Genomic DNA, 25941 nt, shown 5'->3' with positions numbered 1-25941 from the left:
AGGGTGTTTCAAACACCGGGCCTGGGGAACAACACACCCCCTGTTCTTCTCAGGGCTTTTATCATCCCTGCCCCTGCTCCTTGCTCTGGGGACCTTCAAAGATGTCTACAAAGACTTATCTTTTTCTCATACCAGGGAGAGGAGAAAACATCTAAAACTGTCTCTGGAAAAGATGCCTCTTCCAGACAGGAAAGTCTTCCTAAGTGAAATAAGCCCTGATCTCTTTGTAATAAATCTTCCAGAAGGGTCTTACACTGTTACACCATGACCATGTGCCTTTATCTGTTATTGGTCTTGCTTTTGTCAGATAACCAGATATTTCTGTACTTGTCCTTGTGCTGTCATGCACTGGTGTGGTTTGTTGCCTGAGTGGATGATAATGCCTTTCATGTGACCAACAATGAAGATATCTTCCATCCATCTAATGTATATGTGCTGTTCAGTCTGTGACAAGGTGCATATTGCAGGTTTGAAGTATTCATGGAAAGAAGAAGAGCAAGGAAGGGGCTTTGGTCATCATGATCCTCAGCTTCGTTATGAGGGGAAGTGGAGAGGCAGGCACTGATCTCTTCTCTGATCTTTCTGGAAATATATAATCCCTATTTTTGAGCATTGGGAGGGAGATACTGTACATCAATGACTATTAAATTTGAATGCTTTCTACTTCTCCTCCTTTCTTTAAAGGATTATTTGTTTATGAGACTAATACCATGTTTCCACTCTCTTGCCTGTAAAGCATCCTAAAGTATGGAGAACTTCATTCTGTATGAGGAGATTGGAAGAGGAAATAAGACAGTTGTTTATAAAGGAAGAAGAAAGGGGACAATTAATTTTGTTGCCATTCTTTGCACTGATAAATGCAAAAGAGCTGAGATAACAAACTGGGTAAGTAATGGGGTTTTCCCTGCTAAATCTGGGAAAAGATACAGCCTACCAAAACCTTGTAGCAGAGGTATTATAAAAGAAAAATACCATGTGCTTCTTTAGATGAAGTTTGTCATCATTTAGATGAGCTTCTTAAGATTTTTAATTCTTATACTTTAAATAGAGTCTTATTTAAATGTATTTACTTCTTATTCTGATTTTATTGTTTTCTAGATCACAAGCTTAAGCCCATGTTTACAGTCTTACTGGTTTTGTGTTGTGTCAGAGAACTTGTAACAATAGCTACTTGCATTTAGCGGTTTGCTTTACTTTGCCATTAGTTGTGCAAATCCAGTGGCAGTAGTACCTTCCAGTAAATAATCAAGTTCTTACTTAGCAAGAAGAAATTATTTTTGATGAAAGAAGACTGTTTAAGATAATTCAATCCTGGTCTGTAAAACCTTGGCACAGTTTTAAACATCTGATACTTTCTGGAAAAGAAACTGTAACTGATACAGTTACACAGTTCAAATATTTTATTTTTCCAGTAGATAGGTTTTGTTTCTCTAAGAGGTTAACCTTGGCTGGATACCAGGTTCCCACCAAAGGCGCTCTATCACTCCCTTCCTCAACTGGACAGGGGAGAGAAAATATAATGAAAGGCTTATGGGTTGAAGTAAGTGTAGAGAGAGATCACTCACCAGTTACCCTCACAGGGAAAACAGACTCAGTTTCGGGACATTAATTGAATTTGTTGCCAGAGAAGGATAATGAGAAATAAAACTAAATCTTAAAACAACTTCCCCCCACCTCTCCCTCTTCCTGGGCTCAACTTTACTCCCAATTTTCTTTCCCTCCTCCCCTCCCAGCAACACAGGGAGATGAGGAATGGAGGTTACGGTCAGTTCATCACATGCTGTCTTTGTTGCTCCTTCCTCCTAATGCTCTTCCCCTGCTCCAGCATGGGGTCCCTCCCATGGGAGACAGTCCCCCACAACCCTCTTCAATGTTGATCCTTCCCACAGGTTGCAGTTCTTCATGAACTGCTCCAACATGGGTCCCATTCCATGGTGTACAGGCCCTCAGGAGCAGGCTGTTCTAGTGTGGGTCCCTGCAGGGTCACAAGTCCTGCCAGCAAATCATCTGCTACAACGTGGGCACCTTTTTCCATGGGTCTGCAGGTCCTACCAGGAGCCTTCTCCAGCATAGGCTTCTCATGGGGTCACAGCCTTCCTCAGGCATTCACCTGCTCTGGTGTGGGGTCCTCCACAGGCTGCAGGCAGATCTCTGTTCCCCTATGGACCTCCACAGGCTGCAGGGGGACAGCTGCCTCACCATGGTCTTCACGGGAAACCCTACTCCAGCTCCTGGAGCACCTTCTCCCCCTCCTTCTCCACTGACCTCGGTGTCTGTAGTGTTATTTCTGTCACATGTTCTCACTCCCCTCTCTGCTGCTGTTCTGCAGCAGTGTTTTCCCCCCTTTCTAAATGTTATCACGGCAGCACTATGGCCATTGCTGATGAGCTTGGCCTCGGCCACTGGTAGGTCTGTCTTGGAGCCAGCTGGCATTGGATTAGTCAGACATAGGGAGAGTACTGGCAGCTTCACAGAGAAGCCACTCCTGTAGCCCCCCCTTTACCAAAACCTTGCCATTCAAACCCAATACAGTTTTATATTCCTTCTCATTTTTTCAGTGATCATTTCTTGAGAACTTTTTGTTCCTAAAAGCGTTATTAGTCTTACAAAACCATCGAGGGTACCTTACATACCAGTCAAGCAAAAAAACAGGCTTCTGTAGGGATTAGGCCATGAATGGTATAATAGAAGTATAGATCTGCAGGGACTCTGGAATGATTGTCCTTGCCTGATAAGATTAAGAATGATGGAAAATTTTGTTTTTTCTTCCTCTTGTTGTATTGTCTCTCATTTATATTCTTCTTGAAAAAAAAAACCCAGGAGTGCAAGTTTGACTCTAGTTTCTGATTTCCAGTTTGTTATTGTTTTAGTGATGCAGGAAGGCTAAATAATATTTATAATTTTGGGTTGGGGAAGTTCCTAATTTTTTTTCTATAAACAGGTGAGTTGGGCAGGATCTGTGAGGAAAGTTATCTTTTCTCAACATACATGTAAAGCTAAAATATTTGAAGAATAATATTAGTGCACTGGAAAAGGCAAGAGAACAAGTATTTCATCTAGGGTAAAGGTGTATTGTTTCTTGCTGCCCTGCCATAAGTCCATATAAAGATATATATATTTATTCCCCCCCCTCCAGTTAAGTATGTTGAAAACTTTGTTCTAGGTTCGTCTGACTCATGAAATCAGACACAAGAATATAGTGACATTTCATGAATGGTATGAAACAAGCAACCATCTCTGGCTTGTAGTGGAACTATGCACAGGTAAGATAAGCTCAAAAGGTAAAAATTTATAAATGAGTTTGTAAGATATTTCATCTGGCAGTTTCTCTACAACAAATCTTTTTGAAAAAAGCATGATTGTCTGATTATTAGCTTGAGAACCCTGTTTATATATAAAAATGGTTTTGCTCTTGGAAACATTTTTAGAAATCAACTGAAATAATTTCTCCTCTCCTTCACTGTATGTGTCTGTTAAATGTTAGTTGATGTGGCATAATGTTGGTTTTTAAGAGCTGAAGAGATATGGCTAATCAGGGGAACATAAAAACAAATTATGGAGGGTAGTTAAGTAATAACTTGAAAAGTTTTCTAAGTACTGGCAGCTTTGGCATTCTCTTTTAAAAGACAGCAAGGAGCAAATTAAGCTATAATGTATAAAAGAAAATGTTGTTCAAGTTAATTTTTAATCAAAGGGCAATTTAGCAGCTAAAGTAAATTATTTAAATTTTCTTCCTATTCTGTGCAAGTATTTTGACTTCCATGTTAAAATGTTAATTGGGGAGCTCTGAGAACCCAAAACTGCATTAAGTGATTCACTGAGTTTTGATAGGTTCTTATCAATCTATTAAAGAAATCTTTTAAAGCTTTCTGTAATTCTAATGACTGCATATTTTAAACTCCCAATAGTGTTCTTTACTCCACATGGAGAGAAAAGAAAACCAATAGGCAAGTGATGCATGTTAAGATTTTGTCGTCTGAAGTTTGTTTAGTAGTAAAAGCCCTCATTACACACAGCCTTTCTATCTATCCAGAATTCTGTTTGAAAAATTCCTGAAGAAGAGAACCTACAAGTTCTGGGAAAAAAAGTCATGTCATTCTTTCAGTGATTAAAAGTGAAGTTAATGACCCATAAGGAGGCTTTGATCTCTTTGCTTAGTCCAACTTAGGGGCACATATTTAAGTTATGAGACAGGCAGACTTTTATTATTGAAGAATTATCAAGTGTTTTGCCTTGCAATATTGCAGTTTGCTGCAAGAAGAGTGTCTTGAAGCTAACTTATTTATACATAAAATATGACATGGATTTCTTATTAATTTTGCTGAGATTGAAAGCTGCTTTTGAAATATGTAAGATCTCTCTCCTCTGTCTCAAGCTGACAAAGTGAGTTTCTGTTATCAGACACAGAATCCTTCTGTGTTGCCAGTTCTACTTTTTTTTTTTTCCTTTGTGTATTTGGCCATATTATGGAATTTTTCTATATGGAGTCCTCTAAATTACATTATAAGAAACAGTTATTAAGCATGTTTGAAAATTCTTTACTATAGCTATGTAATATGGGTGTGTTTTTAAAGGAATGACTGATTTACTAACCAGCCTAAAAAGGCTTAGAAATAAAATAATTTTAAGATTCAGAAGTGTTGAATAATTTGAAGAATTCTGTAATGACAGACCTATTAGTCTTTGTATTCTCTGAAACAAATAACTGATCAAAGGGAAAAAAGTACAGGAAAATCTATTATGTGATTTGGAATAAAAGATCTAGTATCCATTTCTATGAAAAAGTTTCCTAGTCCCTGTTTCATTCAGGAACTTAAATTTGTGTATTGTTTTGTTTTAATCTGCATGATTTGGATAAGATATAAATAACAGGCAACCCAGAAAACTGATAGATAATTTAGGAAATGCAAACTGTAAACTGTGATCTCAGGAGAATGGATTTGGTGCAGGATTAGTAAGGAAACAAATGAGGCTGAGAAAAGGGATTTTAGGGGAGATGTTTTGTGGAATTTAGGATAGAAAACTGGGACAGGAAGGAAGAGAAAGACTGAGCAGTGAGCTTATGGGAAATTAGATTAGAAATCATTCAAGTCCTCTGAACAGTTAGGATGGGAATGACTCAAATTGGCTGAGTCTGATGACATACCTGGGAATCCATGGAATGTGAGGAAGTAGGTGATGGGAAAGAGGAAAGATTTTTGCAAGGACACTGAAAGAAACAGGAACAATCAGTGGGGAAAAGCAAGGACTGTGAAGACCAGTGAAGGACACAGATGATAGAGGATATGTGTGAGGGTTATTTGGAAAGTTTTGTAAGTATAATCTTACCAGAAAACAAAGGAAGGGCTGGTCAGAACTTAATGGAGGAGGACAGTAGTGATTTTGGAAGGACAGAGAAGTCATGTTAGGATAAGAAATCCATAGAGCTATGCGAGTTTTTTCTGGGCAGTTACTGCTTATTCTTAGAGGGACATACAGGGCAGACAGCTGGGATTTGTGTGAAAAACCTGGAAAACAAAATTTTAGTCCTGGCTATTTTTTTGATTCTTTTCTCTAAAACAAAAGAAAAAAAAGAAAAGCAAAAAGAAAAAAGAAAAAGAGAGGAAAGGATTAAAGTGAAAGAACTGAGGCACATGAGTCAAGAGAACTCACTGTGTAGAAACACTGTATGTGAATAAGAAACAAAATAAGTTATCTGTTGGATGTTGTTGACCTTGGGACTTCAAACTGTAACAGTTTTACTATTTCAGTTGTCTCTGAATTCGGTGGAAAATTGTCTGCCATTGTCTTTAACAATTGTTCACAGAGGTTGATAGCTTGCTTTTGGTATTATTTATTCTTTTAACTTAGGCAGCGGGAATCTGGTTAAGGAATTTGAATAAATGCATTTGGTTTACATATAAACAAATTACATTGTGAAGTGACACAGTTCCTGAATTTCTTTTTTCCACTTCTGATTCCTTTGTAAAACAAATCAATTCAAGTAATTTTGAAGTCATGTACTCAATTTAAATTCATTCAAAATTAAGATTTTTGTCACAGTATTGAAAATAGATTTTTTTTCTGTACATCTTAGATTTTACAACTAGTAGATAATATCAAGAAATATTTTAAGTATCTACTAATAATGGCTTTTGACTGACATCTTTTGAGGAAGCTTATGTAATGTCCTTGGGAATTACTTGTATGACATCTTCTTTATATGCACTTACTAACTATGTGTAAACATGTTTCAGGTGGTTCTCTAGAATCTGTCATTGCTCAAGATGAACATCTACCTGAAGATGTAGTGAGAGAATTTGGTGTTGAATTGATTACTGGTTTATACCATATTCATGGGCTTGGAATTATCTTCTGTGAATTAACGCCTGGAAAGGTAAGAAAGAGGTTTACCTCAGACTGGAGGCTGGTTGACCTTTATAATATATGTGAAGACAATCAGAGACAAGTCTATAGCTTAAATATTTTATGATCTAATTGATTCTTTCCCTATTGTATATCTGATACAATGTGATAGATTCTTTTTGGTGTACTGGTTTAATTTAATGAAGGATTTTGGTTCTCTGTCACTAGACACAGAATAAATTCATTATTATTCTATCATGCTGCAGAATATTTTGCAGTCATAGAAAATGCTAATGGGGGACTAAAGTTAATTAAACTTTTTTTGTTAGTAATCTTCTCTATTGTTTCCAGATCATCTTATTCTTGCATAAAAATACAAATCTTTATGTACTTTCTCATTTTATGTATGTGTGTGTAATTTATGCAGAGGTTTGCCAAAGTCCAGGTTTAATTCATGTAGTCACCAGAATATGACTATAAGCAAAAATTCTTGCATAACAGTAATTGTTTTTGATCTTGATCTACTAGTGATCAAGTTGCCCTTCTTCTGTGAATTCTTCCACAATTCTACTCAGTTCATGTCATTTATGGGTCCAAAAGAACTAAAAAAATATGAATAAAATATAATGAGATGACTCTGTAGTCTTCCAAAGAAGAAAGTTGCTGTAAAGTACTCCTTTGAACAGAAAGTAGAGTGCTAAAGTTAAGGTTGCTTCCATCCCCCACTCCCTACTTCTGATTGAATGGGCTATTTCTCCAAACAAAGTTTTTGGGGTTATGAAGTTTTTAGTTACAAGAATAAGTAGTGGCTGCCCAGAGAAAACTCTCATCATCATTGGACAAACTCTGTGGAATTTTCTGCCGGATAAAATTAGAAAAATTCACTTTTTTTCCCCTCAAAGGAAGCCATGTTTGACTTCACTCTACTTCTATTTTCTTATACAGTTTTACTCTACTTTTACTTTCTTTTCTCTAGTAACATAATTGTTTATTTAGATTTAATAATAAGTAAACGAATGTGCACATTGAAACTCTTAAGGGTTCTACTGTGATACTTTTGGTTGTAAGAAAAAAGTCAGTATTGGCATTACTTAAAAAAAAAGCTTTTCAGTGTTTTTGATTATAGTGATCATCTCTATGTACTTAAATGGTTTCAGATTGTGATTTTTTTTTTAATAAATTATTTTATACTTTGTGTTGGAAATTTCAGCAATCATCAGTTTTAGTATATCATACTAGTATGTTGGATTTTGTTTATTCTTCTAGATTCTGCTGGAAGGGTCTGGCACTTTGAAATTCAGTAGTTTTTGCTTGGCTAAAGTGGATGGTGAAAACTTGGAAGAATTTTATGCTTTAGTTGGAAATGAAGAAGGTGAAGATGTTAGTGAAAGTACTCCACAAGGATACTTGAAAAACGGATTTCGAGGTACAATATTTTTACTAGCCAAAATTAACCTTTACCAAAGAGACAGAATGAAAGTTGGAAAACAACTTAGTTTGAAGTAGTTTGGAGAGAAGACCTTGAAATAAAATAGTTGTTTAGCATTTTGGTGGGGGCTTTCTAAATTTCTGGAGAATCACAGAATCGCAGAATGGGTAAGGTTGGAAGAGGAACCAGAATGGGTCATCTGGTCCAGCCTTCCTTCTCAAGCAGTGTCATCCTAGAGCACATGGCAGAGGATTGCATCCAGATGGTTCTTGAATATCTCCAGTGAGGGAGACTCCCAACCTTGCTGGGCAGACTGTTCCAGCGCTCTGTCACCTGCACATAAAGAAGCTCTTCCTCATATTCAGGTGGAACTGCTTGTGCATTAGTTTCTACCCTTTACCTCTTGTCCCATTGCTTGACACCACCGAGAAGAGCCTGGATCCATCCTCTTGGCTCCCCCTCTTTAGTCAGTCATCTCTCCTGTGGCTGAACAGGCCCAGCTCCCTCAGCCTTTTCTCATGAGAGAGATGCTCTGGTCCCCCAGTCATCTTTGTAGCCCTCCACGGGACTCACACCAGGAGCTCCATGTCTCTCTTGTACTGAGGAGACCAGAACTGGACACAGCACTCCAGATGTGGCGTCACTAGGGCTGAGTAGAGGGGCAGGATCTCTCTCTAAAACTGAATAATTAATTCTGTAGTGTTATCTTTTGTAAAGATGAATGTGTTTCCCTGTGTCTTTGCAATGGGAAAACATGTTCAGTACATTTTCTGTAAACGGATTTAACTTATCCTGCATACAGGGAATTTTTAAGTAAGCTCAAACCCAAAATTTAGCTCTTAAGTAAGATTATTCAGAGAGATCGTAACTTACAGATGGAACAACATGTGTGAGTGAGTAGAAAGAAACTATTTACAAGTGTATGGTAATAATTCTCTATTTCATAAATACAGTTTAACTAAGAGCTGAAAAATAATATGCTTCAGTCTGTCATAAAATATATGACATATTAACAATTCCTGACTCCAGGTTTTCTTTTGGATTGAAGCTCATATGTAGGTGATTATAGAGTGTATCACACTTTTAGAACAAACTTCCAACATAACATGCCTGGAGATGATTAATTTTAGATCATTTTTTTATAGCTTGATGTGAAATAACTACATGACAGTTTATTATATAATCTTTTTGTCTTGAACATATTTTCGTTATTTTATAAACTGTTCTTGATTTTTTTCTTTGTAGGGAAAAAAAAAAGAGGGAGCAAAATTTCAAGGATTAAAAAAACCTCCCAAACGCAAAAATAACAAACACCAAACTGAGTATGTGAATGAGATCTTAAATGTTTCAATGTAACTAATTAATTGAAAATATTAATTCTTGGTTTGGATTTGATAAGGAGGCTAAATTATTATTTGATGAAAACTACAGAAAATCACTAAAGCTTTGGAAAGTTCAAACTGGAAATGGCTTGCCTTACTAAGGAAATTGTATTTCTGGTATTTAGTTGATATAAGACAGTATATTAAAATAAATAAAAAAGGATTCAAAGGAAGTAGCAGAAAGAATCACATATTTACTATCTTTTGTGCTCCAGTTATAAAGCAATAATTGGAGAGTGACGAAATAAGTGATAAAGAAAAATGATTTAGAATTAATCCTGGTTTGTCTCAGAAAAATTTGAGCTATGGAATTATTTATAAACTTTTAAAAAGCCTTTGCTGCAGACGCTCTCTGTAAGGTCTGGGACTAAATTCCATTAAGTTCATATTAAATATATACACAAGTACAACACAGAACTATTGCTTCTTTCACTGGAGAGTGCACTGCTGTACTTTCATTGTCCTTTTTGATGCAAATGGTACAAGTGATTTGTAGTTGGAGGTCAACTGTTTGGCTACCTTTAAGAATGATAATTTCATTTCAAAGTATGAGGAAGTTAATGTGCTTCAGTTTCGATAGGCAGATCCATGCAAATGCAGTAGACTGGAAATACTATGTTATTTTTTCATTGAATAAGAAAAAATTCAGAAACTTGTTTTTAATCTTCTGAATCATTTCCTAGTCCTTATCGTGGAGCATCTCACAGACCTCTATTTTCCAAGATAGTGATGTGGCATATCAGTTACTGTTATTGGAAACAATGGAATAATTCTTAATATTTTATGAGAGCAGAGAAAGCTCTCTAAATACTTTGCTATCTCCTTCTGAAAGTGCACACTGGGAATAGTAAGACCAAGACCAGAACTTTATTCAAGAAGAAATACAAATCTAATCTCTTTTCTGTTGCTTTTCAGAACAGCTGTTTTGATATGTATGGTAATGACCTTTTGTTACTTAAAAAAATAAAACCCAAGAACAAAAGAATCTAAAATAAACTTTTTAAAGGACTATGGAATGGACACTTCTACTGAGCTTGTGTAGTTTTTTTAGAGATTTTTGAGAACTGTAGAAATAAGAACTGCATATTTTTTTTTCTGTATCAAGACAAAAGGGGTTTGTGAATAAGATGTTATCATTTGTGATGTTTTCAAAGTGTTTCAGTGTGAAAATAGCTATAACTATTTAGATCAGTGATCTAGTTGGTTAGCTGCCTTGTTTTTTGTAACAAAACTTTCTGAGTTCATGGAGGTTTATGTCTTTGAATGGCTTTAAAAAAAAATCCCAAACCTGATGTAACATAATGATTTCTGTTGCTTGTATGAGAATGATATTGGTTTACTATTCTGCTCAATTTGCTTGGTCCTGGAAGCTGTTAAAGCATATCAAAACATTCTTTGCATTAATCACTGTGTTTGAAAAGTGTAGCACAAGACAGCTTGGTTAATAGAAGTGAAATGAACAATAAAATAGCATCTGTAATCCTACATAATCCAGTTAAAGTTTAGGAAAGAAGTTCCTTTGAAACTACTTACATTTGGTATTTCAGTTTTCTTATTCTAAGTGAAGATAACCCCTAACTCACTGAAGTCTGGAGACAAAGTTTAAAGTGTTGAAGAGGATAAATGCTGAATGAATAATCCAAGTGCATTATACATACTGTATTTTATAGGCTCTCCGTTATACACAGCTCCAGAAGCAATAAAGGGAGATGACTTCAGCAAAGCCAGTGATCTGTGGTCCTTGGGATGTTTACTTTATGAAATGTTCTCAGGTTGTAAGTTTGTGTATCTACTGTTATAATATATCTACTGTTATAACATCTGTTATAATGGAAACATAGGTCATGATCCCAGAGTAAATTCTTGTTAACTTTCTAGGGAAGTTAAGACATAGAAAAACTTCAGACAGGTTTTAAAGATTTCTTGAAGAATATACTAACTGTGCTTAAAAGACAAAAGAAGTATCTTTATCAAATAATCGAGTAGAGTAGTACTGTTAAGTTGTTCTGTTGACTGTGATCTAAATACAACAAGACTAACCAATATGTATGGTTTAAATACTATGATTTAAAATTATAGCAGCCCTCGAATTCTGACAGTGTAATGTTTTTAATCTCCTCAGTATTGAACTCTGGGTGCCTTATTTCAAGCTTTGAAAGAGAAAACTGTTTCACTATTATAAAACTAGAGTAATTTGGTTTTCTGCAGATAAAGTGCCCAGTTGGTGCAGCTGAAAGGAAAACTTCATCACAAAAGAGAATTATGCTGCAACCTTCTTAAATCTTAAACAATATGCTGATCTGTTGGATCAACACAGTAACACAGATATTGAGATTTCTGCCTAGACCTCTTCCTGTTATATCATTGCTGATTCATGCAGGGCTATCATGGTGATCTCCATCAAGCTATCCCTGGTGCCTCTTCTATCCGTGGTTTCTTGTGCTGTTCATGATACAAGAATTTAATCCAAAGTTTTGAATATAAATTGAGAAGAGAACTTGATAAATAGCACTCAGGCTGAAGGTGTTTTCTTAGGAAAACTCGTTGATATGTCATGAGCTCATGATATATCATTGCCATCACCTGACAGCCATTTTGAAGTTTGCCTAATCTGTGAAATACACTTCTGTTTGTTTGTAGGAAAACCACCATTCTTCTCAGAAAGCTTTTCTGAATTAATTGAAAAGATTTTATGTGAAGATCCGTTGCCACCTAGACTAGAGGGTGAGGTTCTGTTATTCTGTAATGAATCAAATCAGAGTAATAATTACAAAGCTAGTTTTTTTGAACTATTTCTTCTGAGGCTGATTGCAGTAATCAGTTAGTTGTCAGAAGTGAATGTTAGCAATGCCTTCCTTTCATAAGAACTTTTCCCCTGTTAATGATGAATTCTTGTTTCCCCTTTGATAGACAGACATATAATTTACTTTTAATTGTTAACTCTAAATATACCTAGTGGTATAGAATTTTTGATCTTGGTCGTTCTGGGCATCAGTGTTATTCATGGAGACCCTTAAATATTAGTGGCTCTTTTCAGTCAAAGTAAGGTACTTGAAAATGGTAACTTGCAGAATTAAAACTGTTGTTATTTCTTTCAATTCTAGGAGAGATTTTTTTTTTCAAAGTGGGTGAAGTGCTTTTCTCAGTTCTGCACTCTCAGAAGTAGAGTCTTTTCTCAGTAAAATAAGAATTTTGGAAACTCTTTTGTATAGTGGGGTGCAGCAATGGTCCTCTTAAAATTATTGCTGGAGGAAACTTAATTTCAGTTTAAGCAGATTTTAACTCCACTTTATTTCTTTCTAATGGCTGTATGATAATTGGAGGGTGCTTTTTTTTACATTACAATTTTAACTAGTTTGAGGACTGAGAATTGGTGGTTTTGTTTGTTTTGGTTTTGGTTTGGTTTGGTTTTTTTGAGGATCCTTTGAAATACAAAGCGTGTATATTTAAGATTCTTTATACATTTAGTTTTTTTCAGATGAGATTGCTATTAAGAACATTTTTAGCATGATCTGTAGATAATTGTTTGGTCTACATTGGGTGACAGTTCTGCTGCCCCTTGCTGATCTTCACAAGTGCTTCTGTTTACAGGTTCTGCTTTTCACAAACCTTCTGCTGAGTTCATCAGTTTGCTTGATGGGTTGCTTCAAAAGGATCCTCAGAAAAGGTAAACTTCTAATCCATGACAGTTGTTTATGTAGTCACCTCTGGAGAAGATAATTACTATGACACTATATGTATAGTATTTTGTAGATGACAAAGAATGCAAAAAAAAAATGTAATCCCTCATATAGAAGAACGAACTGTGCTTTTTGTTATATGAATATATACAGAATTAATGTTTTCATTAAGTGTGTCTTTGTATTTTTATAGCTGGTGCTAAATAGATAAGTGTAGCAGAATGATAGGCAATTTAGAATTGGATGGCTTTGCTTTTCCAGAGCAGTGGCACATTTATTTTATCAGACTTTGATTTATAGGTGATACAGTTACATTATTAAATAATTTGATGTAATTTACAGAGTAGCTCAGATAATTTACATGAGGGATTGACTATGCAGTTTCCTTCATTTTTATCCTCATACCTCTGTTGTGTGAATTATGTATTCTGACTCGAGGTAAAAAGTTCATCCTGAAAGAAAACTTATTTGTTGTCCAAATAAAAGCAAACAACAGGATTAATTGCTCTGTAGTGCCACTGGGTTAAAAACCTAGTCTGGTATGTTTCTGTGGAGCTGTTGTACTTTGCCACTGCTTTTTCAGTTTGTTTGTTGCTTTTCAAAAGGCTGAATTGGACAGACCTATTGCAGCATCCGTTCTGGAAAGGATCCCTTCACCACTGTGGTACTGATTCTGCAGACAATCAGGGCACGAGCTCAAGGTACCAAATCTTTGAGAAAGACTTCTTTTGTAATAAATATAAGCAAAGATAAAAAAAATATTTTATTATGTTTGTCTGTAAATTTTATCATTTTTGTAATTTTGCTTAGAATTTTCATGTATTATTGACCGGAGTTTTACACTATTCAGTGGGCAGTTTTGGATGTTTAGGAATTGTATTGTCCTATTAGTGTATTACACTGTCCATTCACTTCAACAGACTCTTTCCTTCTGGCTACAGAATATGTTAAAATACGCTTCTGAACTAACTGCTGTCAATTTTATTTATTTGTTAATATATGACATAACATTGTTGCATGAATTTGACTTGCAATTTTTGTTTTGAAAGCTTTTGTAGAATGGGTCAGTTTTATTTCTAGCGAGTTTTTCGTTTGTTTATTTTTGTGCATTAGGCTTAGAGCATCACAAAGCCTATCAGTACAGCATCTTAGAGCTGTGATTGAGCTTTATAATCTTGCAAATGCAGCTGACCCATATTCTTTGCTTATGACATAATGCATTAATCTAATAGTTGGGATTTTTTTCTAAATTTGTAATACTCTACGCTGCTATATATATGCAGAAATACACAAACCTTTTGTGCAAATGGTTTCTATGTATTAAAAAATTAGGCTTCTTCAGAACTCCTGTTACCTTGCTGGTTTTTTTGTTTTTAATTTTGAATTAGGATATTTAGTGTTGACTTTTAAGTTACGTTGTTCTAAATATTTGAAAGATATGTTCTACTCTAGTGAACTGTTCACGTTCTAGTCTAGTGAACTAATGTTAAAATAGTTTTCTTTTAGAATGTTGAATGTTTTTGTGTTATATCTACTTTAAAATTTTCTCTCATGTTGTTTAATACCTATTTCTGATACCAATGGTGCAATGTTTTTGTAATTATCATTTATTCTAGTTTGAGATACAGCTCTTTGTCTTTTAATTTTATTACTGCTTTCACCTGCAAGACACAGAAGAAATTAATATTTACAGTTTATACCACAAAGTAAGAATTTATTCATGGTTTTGGCAAGACCTCCATCTCAGTGCTCACTTTTGAAGAATTTTCAGAGAATCAGAAGAATCTTAATCTCCTATGAAATATTGGGCTATTTGACCTTACTCTTGAGGGTTTTCTAATGCCTCTGATGTATCTGCTGATATATGCACTAATTGACAACTATGACAAATGTAGAACATTGGCCTGACATGCTAAAGAAGCTCAATACTTTTTCTTTTCCAACTGTGAGGCCTGTGTATCTATTTTCTTCACAACTTGGATTTGATTAATATTTGATATCCTGGAGAGCCTTCAGGAAATTTGTATAACCCAGTTCCATTTGAATAATAGAGGGGCATGTTAAAAAATACCCCGAACAACCACAACCACTAAACTTGCAATTAAGTGTGACATGTAAATCATTACACAACAAAAACAAAACTAAAAAACCCCCAGATCTTAAAAATAACCAAACCAAATCACAACAACCCACCAAAAAAGTAGCTTCAATCTAGGCTACCGACTTCATTGTTAGAGGTAGGTTTGTTATGACTTTTTCCTGTGAAGATTGAATGATCTGTAATGCTTTTAATATTTCTTTACAAGTCTTTTATTATGGGGTAATAATTTAACTTTTCCACTGTCTTCCATGTAAGTTTTAATGTGAGAGAGGGAATTTTTAATATTCTCTTGCTCATTTGCTGTACACTTGTTTCTCATCATTGCCATTACTAACATAAAAAGTGTATGTAGCACATATTAAAATAGTATGTTCTAGAGAATGACAGCTAAATTTTATTCTAACAATTGCAAAAAAATAATCCATATGATCCCTCTTTTTTTTAAGTCTGTAATTACTATCCTCTCTTAAGCAGCAATGAGGACACAGAGTCATCAGTGTCTTGGAGTACGAAAGAGTCAGTGGATACTCATAAAAATCTAGATAACCTGTCATCTTCAAGAGCAGATCTTAAACTACCAAGCAGTTCTTTCAAAATAGGTAATATTCTTATGTTATTTTTTTACTTATTTTTATCAATCCTACCAGCATCTGTATGTTTGATTTGATTTTAACCTCTGAATGCAAGTTCATGTTCTCTTTTCAGTAGAAACTCAGGCCGAATTGCGCCCCAAAAGTGCAGTTGATGGTGAATCAAATGAATCCATATTTCTTCTCAGGTATGAAAACCTAAAGAACAGTTATAAAACCCCTTGAAATCCTGTATTTGTGGTGCTGGTTTTTTCCCACCGTCTCTTCAGAAATTTTATTATTCTGTCTGTAACATTGTGCATGTCTCCTTTTGAATTTTCTATTACCACTTTAATTAATATTAAAATATTAGAATAGCTGCAAAAGCAGTGTGTGTAGTTAAAGCTTACCTGGCTTTATTACACTGGTTTTATAAAGTGTTAATTCTCATCTCACTTATAAATTCTGTCATCACAGCTAAACACATACTATTAGTAATTTCAAATAACATTTGCTTTAGCTATCTGCTGAAAAGGAAGGCTACAATGACATTAAAAACAGTATAACAGCATGTAATCCAAATCATGTTTTTTTAACAACATACTTTATTTATGATAAGCACAATAGTTTAAATATAAAATTTGAAATGTAATGCAAGCTTTTTTTAAAAAATCTGCTTGTAAACCGTCTTTGCTTCAATGATCTAACTTCTGAAAGCAGCATGTGTTATCTACTAAAGTATTAAAATACTGAAGTGAAAGGAAGCTGCTGACCTGGCACTTGGCACCAGAATTTGCTTAGCTGCTGGAGGGGTTACTCAACTTTTAACAGCAGTAGCTTCTTCTATGTATGCAAATGGAATAGGTCTTATTCATTTCAGATAGTTCAATTTAACAATCTCTTGTCTTGTTTTAAACTGAGAAACCATCTGAGAACTGGAAAAATAGGAAATATTTTCTGTATCTCAAACATATATGAAAGCAAATCAGTTGCATTAATTGAAAAAAAAGTATATTTATCAAATCTACATATTTTGAAGGATGTGGTAACCTAGAGTAATTATTCGGCCTCTTAGGTTTTTTTGTTTAGGAACTAAGACTGCCTAAACTTCCAGGCACATCCTGATATACTTTTTTTACCAAAAGAATTAGGATATTTTATGTAGTTTTATGTAGGTGATATTTTGGCATTCCTTCACTGTGCCCAAGTTGCTCTTGAAAATAGATGGAAGATTAGAAACATTATGTTAGTCATTTGATCATTGATCTTCATGAGTATTTTTAATTTTGTTTGGTGTTTTTATTTTTAATTTAGTTGCTTTTTCTAATAAATAAAGCTGATTTGTAGCTAAATGTGTCTATTACTTTCTTCTAATGAAGAAAACACATTAATTTGAAGTTGATGATTTAACTAGTTTCCTGGCCTGCCAATTTTAATAATTCTAAAGTTGATTTTAAATGCTTTACATTAATATATCCTATAAAATCCGAGTTAACTAACAGCATTATGAAAATTGCAACTTTGCAGTATTCTGGTCTTTTCTTTCTTCATTTTCTAGTTTGCAAGCAGGATTTTAAATAGAAAAAGTTAAAGGTAACCTAGTTCACAATTTTACACAAGAGTTAGCAGTCAGAAGAGAATAACATAAAATACATTTCAATTTTTTCTCATATTAATTTTCTTTGAATCTTGCTTGTTATTAGGAATTCAGATAATAATGTTTGAGCATCCAGTTTTGAGAGTGATTATTGCTGAGAAAATAATCAAATTAGATCCATTTAACATCAGCATCAACTACAAAATACCAGCTTCGCATTTTTAACTGGTAAACAAATCCTAACCTTGTCAGAACACATTTAAAGACAGAAAATTCATGGCTCAGGCATAGCCTCATTTATGTTTATCAGCTTTGAAAGTTTGCTATATGGCATAAAAGTTTCAAAAGAGCAGCAAAAAAGTACTTTGCAATGAAACTTAATCTGTAGTCTTTATTGGTTTATTATTATTTTTTTCTTTCTTTTCTTTAAGTTCTCGTCCCACACCTAGAACTAGCACTGCAGTAGAAGTAAGTGATGCTACTGCTGCCCCAATCAAAAATTTTCCACAAAGAGATTCATGCTTGAAGAAGGTGAGTACAAAATTTATATTAAGGGATGATGGTATCTCTATAGTTAGAATTTTAGTTTTGCGTCTGGCAAAGTCAAGTTTCTTCTCCATCCATAATTAGCAGGGAATCAGTTCCTACAGTGTACAAGTAATTTGGAAAATATATTTGCAGAACTCCAGATGTATGAGTTAAGAAAGATGTTTAGTCTCCTTTTTTGCCCCAGTGCATAAAAGGGAAAATGTTATTTTCTTTCTTGTCAGTCTGCAGTTTGGACCCATTGCTTTTTCTTCCAATATATTTCTCTTATGACTTTTAATTGGTCCTATCTACTATTACATAAATGAAAGGTAAGTTAGAATATGTTGTTTACATGGCAAAACTGCATAGTATAATTTTGAAACAGAACATTTTGGGAATAAACATGAAGAAACTTTTTTTTGGTGCAAAAAAGTTTTTAAAAAAATCTTTGTTCTTGTTCTAGGCTGAAAATATGTGCTCAAGTCAGCAGGATATGGAGTCAGCATTGAGAGAGCTCATTTACACTGAATCTGATCTTATCATAACGCCAATCATTGACAATCCAAAGGTATAGCAAAATAAAATATAAGATTCAGGAACTTGTGGCTGGGGCTATTTTTGCAGATAAATTTTTAGTCAGGGTGAAACTCCTTTCCTGTATTTTACAATTCTCATTTTAAAGCAGTTACACCCAGTCATCTGGCAAGCTCTCATGCAATTTTTTTGGCACTCTGTATAATTCTATTGTGTTGCTAATTTGGAGGAATGAGTTATTTTGGGATTGAATAATAATATTAAATAATGTCTTACAAGAAATAGAAGCTACTAAATACTGTGTTCAGTGCTTTTGTAGATTTGTTTTCTGATAACTTCCTTTGATACCTGTTACTTAAATGAGCACAAAACTGTGGTTTGGTGTACTCAAAACAAGGCCATATACGAAGCCTTCTAGATTATAAGTTAGACCTTTACAGAAAAACTTTTGTTATTCTTTAAACTTCAGATGTGATAATGTTTTTGAACTCATTTTCTCTCCAGAAGAACACCTGTCGTTATAAGAAATGTCCATCCTATTTCTGTCATATGTATTCTAATGTGATAACAGTTTGTAATCAGTCTCTTGAGCAGGGACTGACGCTTGACAGTAAAGAGCAAACCAGAAAAGAATCAGAGCTCTGCACTGCAGTGACAGTGTAATGTGCATTTATGGGCATTACTGGTAGAAGGAATAATAGGCAAGAGCCCCTTTAGTCTTCCTTTTGTTTCTGTGCTAGAAAAAAATGCAGCTGTTTTAGCAACTTAACTCAGTAAGTGATGGATGCAGAGAATGCAACATTCTCATTAAGAATGTCTTACATGAGACATGTTTTAATATGTTTGGAGGGAGGGACATTGTTACCAGTGGAGAATTTTCAAAGTGTTCGAATGCTACCACTGTTAAATTGTCAGTTCTATCTCAGGACAATGACACAAAGCCTTAGTCCTTCCCAGCTTCTCTTCTTATTACAAGTATAAGAGAGGAGATTAGGGGTAAGTGTACATACTGATGTGCACATGGAGACTAATCTCCTTACCGTGCAATGGCAGACTCAGAATTAATGCAAAATAGCCCGCTAAGTTCCAGGGACATGTAATCAGAGTCATTGCCTGCTTGGCAATGACTCTTCAGTCTGCACTTCAGACTGAAGGATGATACTGACACCTAGTAAAGCTGAAGAGCTTGCAATTTAATCTCATGCAAAAGGATTTACTAGATGCTGGCAGAATCTGAAAAGTTGAAATGTCAGCTTACATTGTAAAATTTCCCTGTATTCTGCAGATCTGCGGAGCTGAAGACCTTTTTTTGAAAATAGCTCTCTTGTTACACTTAGACTTCATCTGTCAAAGGCTAAATTCCACTACGCAGTTACCTTTTCTGTATGCTTTATTTACTGAAAATCACACTCAAATCCTCAGTCACTGAGCAGTCATCCATTTTCATGATGCACCAGAAAATGATGTTTCACGGGGGGGAAAAAAAACCCCCATACCTTATGAACAATTACTTGTTGATAATAAGACTTTTTATATTCTATAATGATCTAGTGTATATATGTATTTGCTGTATGGAAATGAATTGCTAAAACATTTATGAGCTGTCACCTGCATAGTTCCTTTCTGTAGCTTTTGAAACCCAAATGCAAGTATTTTTCTACATACAAGCAAGATAAAAATGTAAACTGAAAAAATCCTATCATTTTGTAATCCTATTTTAAAAATCACTTAAATGGAAACACTAGTGATATAATTATGTTAAAAACATAGAGTTAAATCTCCAATATTTGCTTGGAAGGAATAAATACCAGAAAACAATGGGAAATTCCTCAGTAAAGAGAAGTAGCATGTACACCCATCCTGTACAAATTTTGCATCTTTGTATTCTCACATTTAACTACTTAGAGATTTTCCAGAAATGTATTAAAACTAGTTGTAATGTGTTTGCTTATTTTTCCAGATAATAAAGCAAGTATCAGTTAGATTTGACTCAAAAACTTTACATATACCGGCACATTCAGGTATGGATCTGCTGAAGCTGTTAGCAAGTTCTGCGTGTGTTGCTGTAACTCGCTATCACAAGACCTGTAGCCTCCTGCTGTAGATTATAAACCGTCACAGTTTCAGAACTCATAATTTTTCTGAAACTGTTTCTGTAATGTTTTTAGCTAGACTAATTTTGAGTAGCCTGAATGTCATGAGTTACATGACATTCTCTTCTGCCTTCTTCAGTTACAAGCTTGTGCTCAAAAACTTTTGCAATGAGACGGTCATCGTTGTTTTAATGTGGGCAAAACAGTGGATTTTTTCCAACTGAGATATTTTAACTGAAATAGTCAACTAAATATATTAAAATGTTAAAAAGGAAGGGAAACAAATGGAAAGAGGATCTTAAAATGTACAGCGTTGATTAGCTGTAATACTCGGCAGCTTTGCCAATCCCACCTTGAATCATGAGTTGTTATGGCAATCACATCCCAAAAGATACTGTGGAGTTGTTTTGGGTTTGCTTTTTTATCATTAGTTTGTAATGTCTAGAAAGAGTGCTGTTATTTCTGAAAACTGAAGTCTGCTCATTGTCATGAGTGTAATCATTTCTTCCCCTGGAAAATTTACTCCAATCTTTTTTAAGGAAGTATTACACACTTCACTGTGCTTGAAGAGGTATGCCAATCACATATGAAGTCCTTCTGGAATTCACATAGCACCTCTTCCTAGGCATAAGAGTTAATTTTTTCTTTCTATAAAATATGTATCTTGGAGAGTTAATTTGCTGAAGAAATTTTGTGTTGGAAAGGAATTTAATGTCTACCAGTCTCCCAATCAAGACTGTAGTAACAGAAAATATTTTTAATTTGTTTCATCAAAAAATGATCCAATACAAGTGCCTAAAGGAAGTATTATATTTCATGTTGCATTTAAGTAGTTTATCACACTGATGTTCTGATATGTTTAACTATTGTTATCAGTATTATTTAATATGAGACAGTGTTTTTTTGTTGTTGTAATGCTTTCAGAGTTGCAGCTTATTTCTGGCCAACTTTCTATATGTTTTTGAAGATACTGAATTTGATGCTGCTCATCAGTAATGATTAAAGATAGTATGGAAAAATTAAGATAAATACCTGCAATCCACACCTCTTTTCACCTTTGCTAATGTATATTATAATTGCCTGCATTAGTAGGTATTGTTACTTAAGTGTAAAATTTACATAAAATACAGAAAACGTGCTTTTAAATATTCTATAGTGGAGATATCAGGATGGCAGATAAGTTATTAAGAAATAACTAACCCAAACTGAGGGAATGTATGGCTGCTAGATTGAAATTAACTGTTGAGACTGATAAGGAAGTCTGTGAAAAATCTCAATTCATGTACACTGGTCAGTGAATTGAACTACGGGATTTATGTTAATTGTCCTAGTGGCTTGATTTCTTTGTGTTCCTTCTGAAGTCATCTGTGTTTTGATACTACTGAAGTTTAACTCAGTGGGTGCCTACCTATATGAGTAACAATACACATTTTCAGTTTATTGATTCTGAGTAGATTTCACTGACTTTCGTTAGGTTTTGCCTCAAGTTTACTCTAATGAAAGTGCACTTTCTTATTAAGAATTAGTCATGATAAAGGACAACTACTACCTTTCCTAAATATAATGTTTCCTTAAATGAAGTCCAGGGACTTAGCAGGGTTGCACTTTCAAAAATGCTTTGAAGCTTTCATTTCTCTGTTTTTATCATTTGTTTCTTTTCTTGCTTCCTTTTTATTTCTGTAATCTTCAGACATGAATTATAACATGCTTCTTTGATATTTTAAGTACTAAAATTATAATTAGATTCAAACTTTGGAACTTACTTATTCATGCTGGTGTTACTTTCTAGAGTGTTAAAGCAACATCAAAGATCCATTATCTTTAACTACTTGTTTGCTTCTTAGCTGAGAAGTTGTCATCTATGAAAGATGTGGACTGGAATAACTTCTTGAAAAGAGTATGCTCACTGCTCGATTCCACCGAGAAGAACACAGGAGCAGCACGTTCTAAACTGAACTTACTGTGCTATCTGTGTACTCTGGCTGTCCACAAGGAGATTGCAAGCAGACTAATGAGCTCTCAGCTGGTAAATAATAAAGCTCTGAAAGAATCAACATGGTTTACATACTTGCAAAAATCAGCTACTTTTAGTTATGTTTGAAGAAATCATTGATGTACTGACAAAAATATGTCAAAGAAATTACTACATTCCATGTCAGGTGTTTTAAAAATACTGAGGGAAACTAACTCTTTGCCCTACATTTCAGATACATTTGCATATAGTTTTGTTGTATTAGTGAACGTGTTGGGGTAAAAACTAACCTTGATGCAGAGTGTGAAATAACATATGATGAAATATTAGTCTTTGTAAATCATTAAATGACAGAGAATATTGAAAAAAATTCATGTATGAATTGCTATATGTCCTTTATTTGGCCATATGTCTGTGAAGAATAGCAAGAAAAACTTTCTAAAGAACATGCAGTAAAACTTTCAGTAAGCAGTGCTTACAGTGAGCAGGGTCTCTGAAGAGTCTGTTTTAGAGTATACCTAAATATTTGTTTCACCTTTCAAGAACCACGTTTTACCAAACAATTTTACTGATATCCTCTGTAATGGTTTAATATATTTCTCAAAATTCTTGCATGTGCAGGAGAGAAATAGATTTTTTTTTTTTTTTCATTATGTAAGGCATCACAGAGGCTGTCCTGAGATGAGCACTTTTCATTTTATTTAATTAAAAGTAAACTGCTTCGCTCTGCTACAGTTATACTAATGCACTTAAGTCATAAGATGGTGTGTCATTGTTGGATATAGAGATATTGAAGACAAAATTGCACTGCCAGAAAAATTCAGTGAAGAGCATTTAGGTTGGACGAAGTGGTAGGTCTTGTACCATAGCATTCTAGTGAAAGCAGGAAAAAGAATTGCTGGAAGGTGTATTCCATTATCATTGGAGTATTTGGTGGGGGGAAACATTAATCCAGTAACTGAGTTGCCAATTAACAGAACATTTTAGAAATGAATTAGTAATTATGAGTTTAGTTCTTTCAGGGCTGATTATACGCGTTAACATTCATTATTCTAGTATTTGCCAGCTATTTTTATCCAGTTTCACAAAATTAATTTATTAAATATTTGTTTTGTAATACTACATGATGATCTCTGTAGGTGAAAGTATCAGACTTTTTTCTGCTGCATAGTGTTATTCAGAATGAAAAACTTGTTTTTTTTATTTTAATGCTGATATATGTTTAGCAGTTTAGTTTAAGGCAAAAATATAGAAAGAATTGTATTTTCCTTCCTTTTTTATCTTTATCTCCTTAGTCAGTGTTTATCTACCATGTTTGTCTGTGACAATACTCTTTGCAAATGTTATCCAAATACATTTTTATGAAATTACTGATATTTTTATTTTTTGTTTATGATTTGGAACTATCAAATCACTGAAATTCACTAATGTTTATTTGTCTGCTTTAATATAGTTTCCTATATTGATGCAGCAGCTGCGTGCAGCCACCAGCTGGGATATGTAAGTAACAATTATTTTAAATTTATATGTTCAACTTCAAAATTGTCACTGAATTTTATTAAAGATATTCATTAACAGGTTATTTGAGGAGTGTTTTAGCGTGTCAGACTGCTGTGGTATCTGACTGCCAGTATGATGATGAATATAAGATGGAATTTTTTCAGCATTGAATTAATATATTGCTATTCTACAGGACCAAAGATTATAGAAAATCTCTAAAATTTAATCTAGAAGTTATATAATATAGTGTAACAAATAGTGTTACTTAAAATCACTGAATAAGCCAACTCCATACCATAAAGGAGTAAAATAACTGTAATGATAGCTTTATTTTAAACGCCTGTCAGAAATATTTCAATGTGATAGTGCCCTCTGCTGTTTATTTAATAAATATTTTGTTATTCCAGTTTTTTCTTTAATGAAACATTTAAAACTAATTTGCTGATACAGATGTGATTTCTATTTTGTCAGCTGAGAAGTCTAAAATTATCTAGAGGTGTTGTCTTTGTTATATGAAAACTGTACATGAGCCTGACAGATTAGTAAGACTAATAAACTAAAGAATCTTCACTCTTCCATGCTAAAGAAGAGAAATGTCTTTATGCATGAATTTATTGCTAAAATGAGCTGAAATACTGAATTAATTGTTGATACAAGAAATCCCATAAATAAGAAGGAAATCTGAGCTGTAAATAGGACATCAAATATTTCCTGCCCTTAGCAACCTCTGTAAAATATAAATGACACGTGATTGTTTTTGTTGGATTTTGTAAATAGTTTTTCTGCACCCACAAAATATTTATTTGATACGCAGACGTGCTAAAGTTGCTCGAGTGGTTGGTTTACTGGCATTACACACATCTGAACTTGGAGAAAATGTACCTGTTTCTGAGGTAACTTACCTTTTTTTTTTTTTAATCAGGGAGTTTTGTTGATGTTTTTAATGTCAGAAGCTTTCACAGCTTTTTTTGTTTTGAACCCTGCTTTAGTTTTTCCTCATATGTCTAAATTGGAATATAATCAATTAATTGTGTAAATTTATGATCTCATTCTATATAGTTGTAGTTCTGATCTTTACTAACCTGTGGCTGAACTACCCACCAATAAAAAACTCTAGCCTTTTTCTCTCCTTTTCGTAAAATCACTCACTGTCATGCTTCTTTTGTGTGTAGAAAGAAGAAAGTGTTGCCATTGTTCGATTATCCTGAAATTAATTATTATAATTAGTATAAAAATAGTGCAATTGATACTTAGGCATATTTTTTCTAAAAAATTAATTGAGATGGGAGTAATTTGAGATTCCTCACAGTTCTTGAAGAGTATGTGTAATGAAGGGCAAGTAATTTTCTTTGGAGAAGAAAAGTATTTTTAATTCTTTTTTCATTTTGCATGGTCAGTAGTTGACTTATGCAGAAGATTGATGAGACAAAATTGTCTTACTGTCCTTTTTTGGATGTGACAAATGCACACAGATTGAGAAATCTTGACAGAATGTACTATTTAATATTTGTTTAAAGTGTGACCGTGACATTATTTCCGCTTCATAAGGTGAAACCAGAACTTGAGTATAATGGATGTTTGAATGTGAGACCCAGCTGCTAAACACAACCTGTAAATGTGCCTCTGTGCTGCGCAGATCTGGCATGTAGGAACATACAGTTATTGTTAATATCTGACTATTTTGGAAATGTGGCTATTCTGTTGGTTTAGGTCCCTGTGGTTTCTTCTTAATGAATATTAAGAATATGATTATTTTGCTATGTTGCTCAATGTTTCAATTCTGTAGTGAAAGCTGAATTCAAAACATTATAGTTCTTACCTGTTTGTCTCATGAAGTAACAAAGTGGGGTAAGAGTCCTTATAGTTACAATCACTGAAGTTTGGTCAACGCCTTTCAATACTGACAGTTGCACATCAGTTGAATTCCAGGTCACAATTTAAGTGTGCTCTTGTATGTGACCCATTTTTTTTTTCTGATATTTAACTTTTAAAAGTTCCAGTGAAAATACTCAAAAGTAATTTTGAGATGTTCATATAGCTTTTGGCTTCAGGTGTTTGTTAAGGTCCTTAGCACTAATATATTCATTAATAGTTTATCCAGCTTCCTAGTTTCCACCATAGAAAACACATTTCCCACTCAGCTGTTGTATTTAAATGCAATAGATTGAAGTAGTTATACACTGAGCTCTAACGTTATTTTGTTCAAAATGT

The 25941-nt window shown here is 34.1% G+C and overlaps 1 protein-coding gene across 6 annotated transcripts in view; it reads left to right on the top strand.

Annotated features, from left to right (window-relative positions):
- ULK4 (unc-51 like kinase 4) overlaps positions 1–25941 on the top strand; it is a 224203-nt gene that overhangs the window by 1054 nt on the left and 197208 nt on the right. For 4 of the 6 annotated variants that reach the window (XR_004357069.1, XR_004357057.1, XM_032687648.1 and 1 more), the window contains exons 2-17: positions 737–885; positions 3164–3263; positions 6237–6376; positions 7612–7771; positions 10827–10928; positions 11797–11880; positions 12748–12823; positions 13442–13537; positions 15409–15536; positions 15643–15715; positions 17535–17634; positions 18095–18199; positions 20126–20186; positions 22103–22284; positions 23684–23730; positions 24545–24623. Coding sequence is in view for 3 of the 6 variants with exons in the window: in XM_032687648.1 (XP_032543539.1) it covers positions 748–885; positions 3164–3263; positions 6237–6376; positions 7612–7771; positions 10827–10928; positions 11797–11880; positions 12748–12823; positions 13442–13537; positions 15409–15536; positions 15643–15715; positions 17535–17634; positions 18095–18199; positions 20126–20186; positions 22103–22284; positions 23684–23730; positions 24545–24623 (1671 nt within the window). In the remaining 3 variants the exon portion in view is untranslated. The remainder of the gene's footprint in view (positions 1–736; positions 886–3163; positions 3264–6236; positions 6377–7611; positions 7772–10826; positions 10929–11796; positions 11881–12747; positions 12824–13441; positions 13538–15408; positions 15537–15642; positions 15716–17534; positions 17635–18094; positions 18200–20125; positions 20187–22102; positions 22285–23683; positions 23731–24544; positions 24624–25941) is intronic. The other 2 variants (XR_004357058.1, XM_032687664.1) reach the window with 1 other exon arrangement.

Source organism: Chiroxiphia lanceolata, chromosome 1 (genome assembly GCF_009829145.1).
Source record: "Chiroxiphia lanceolata isolate bChiLan1 chromosome 1, bChiLan1.pri, whole genome shotgun sequence".
NCBI lineage: Eukaryota > Metazoa > Chordata > Aves > Passeriformes > Pipridae > Chiroxiphia > Chiroxiphia lanceolata.
The sequence above is the reverse complement of the archived record's forward strand: the minus strand, read 5'-3'. Positions and strand labels throughout refer to the sequence as shown.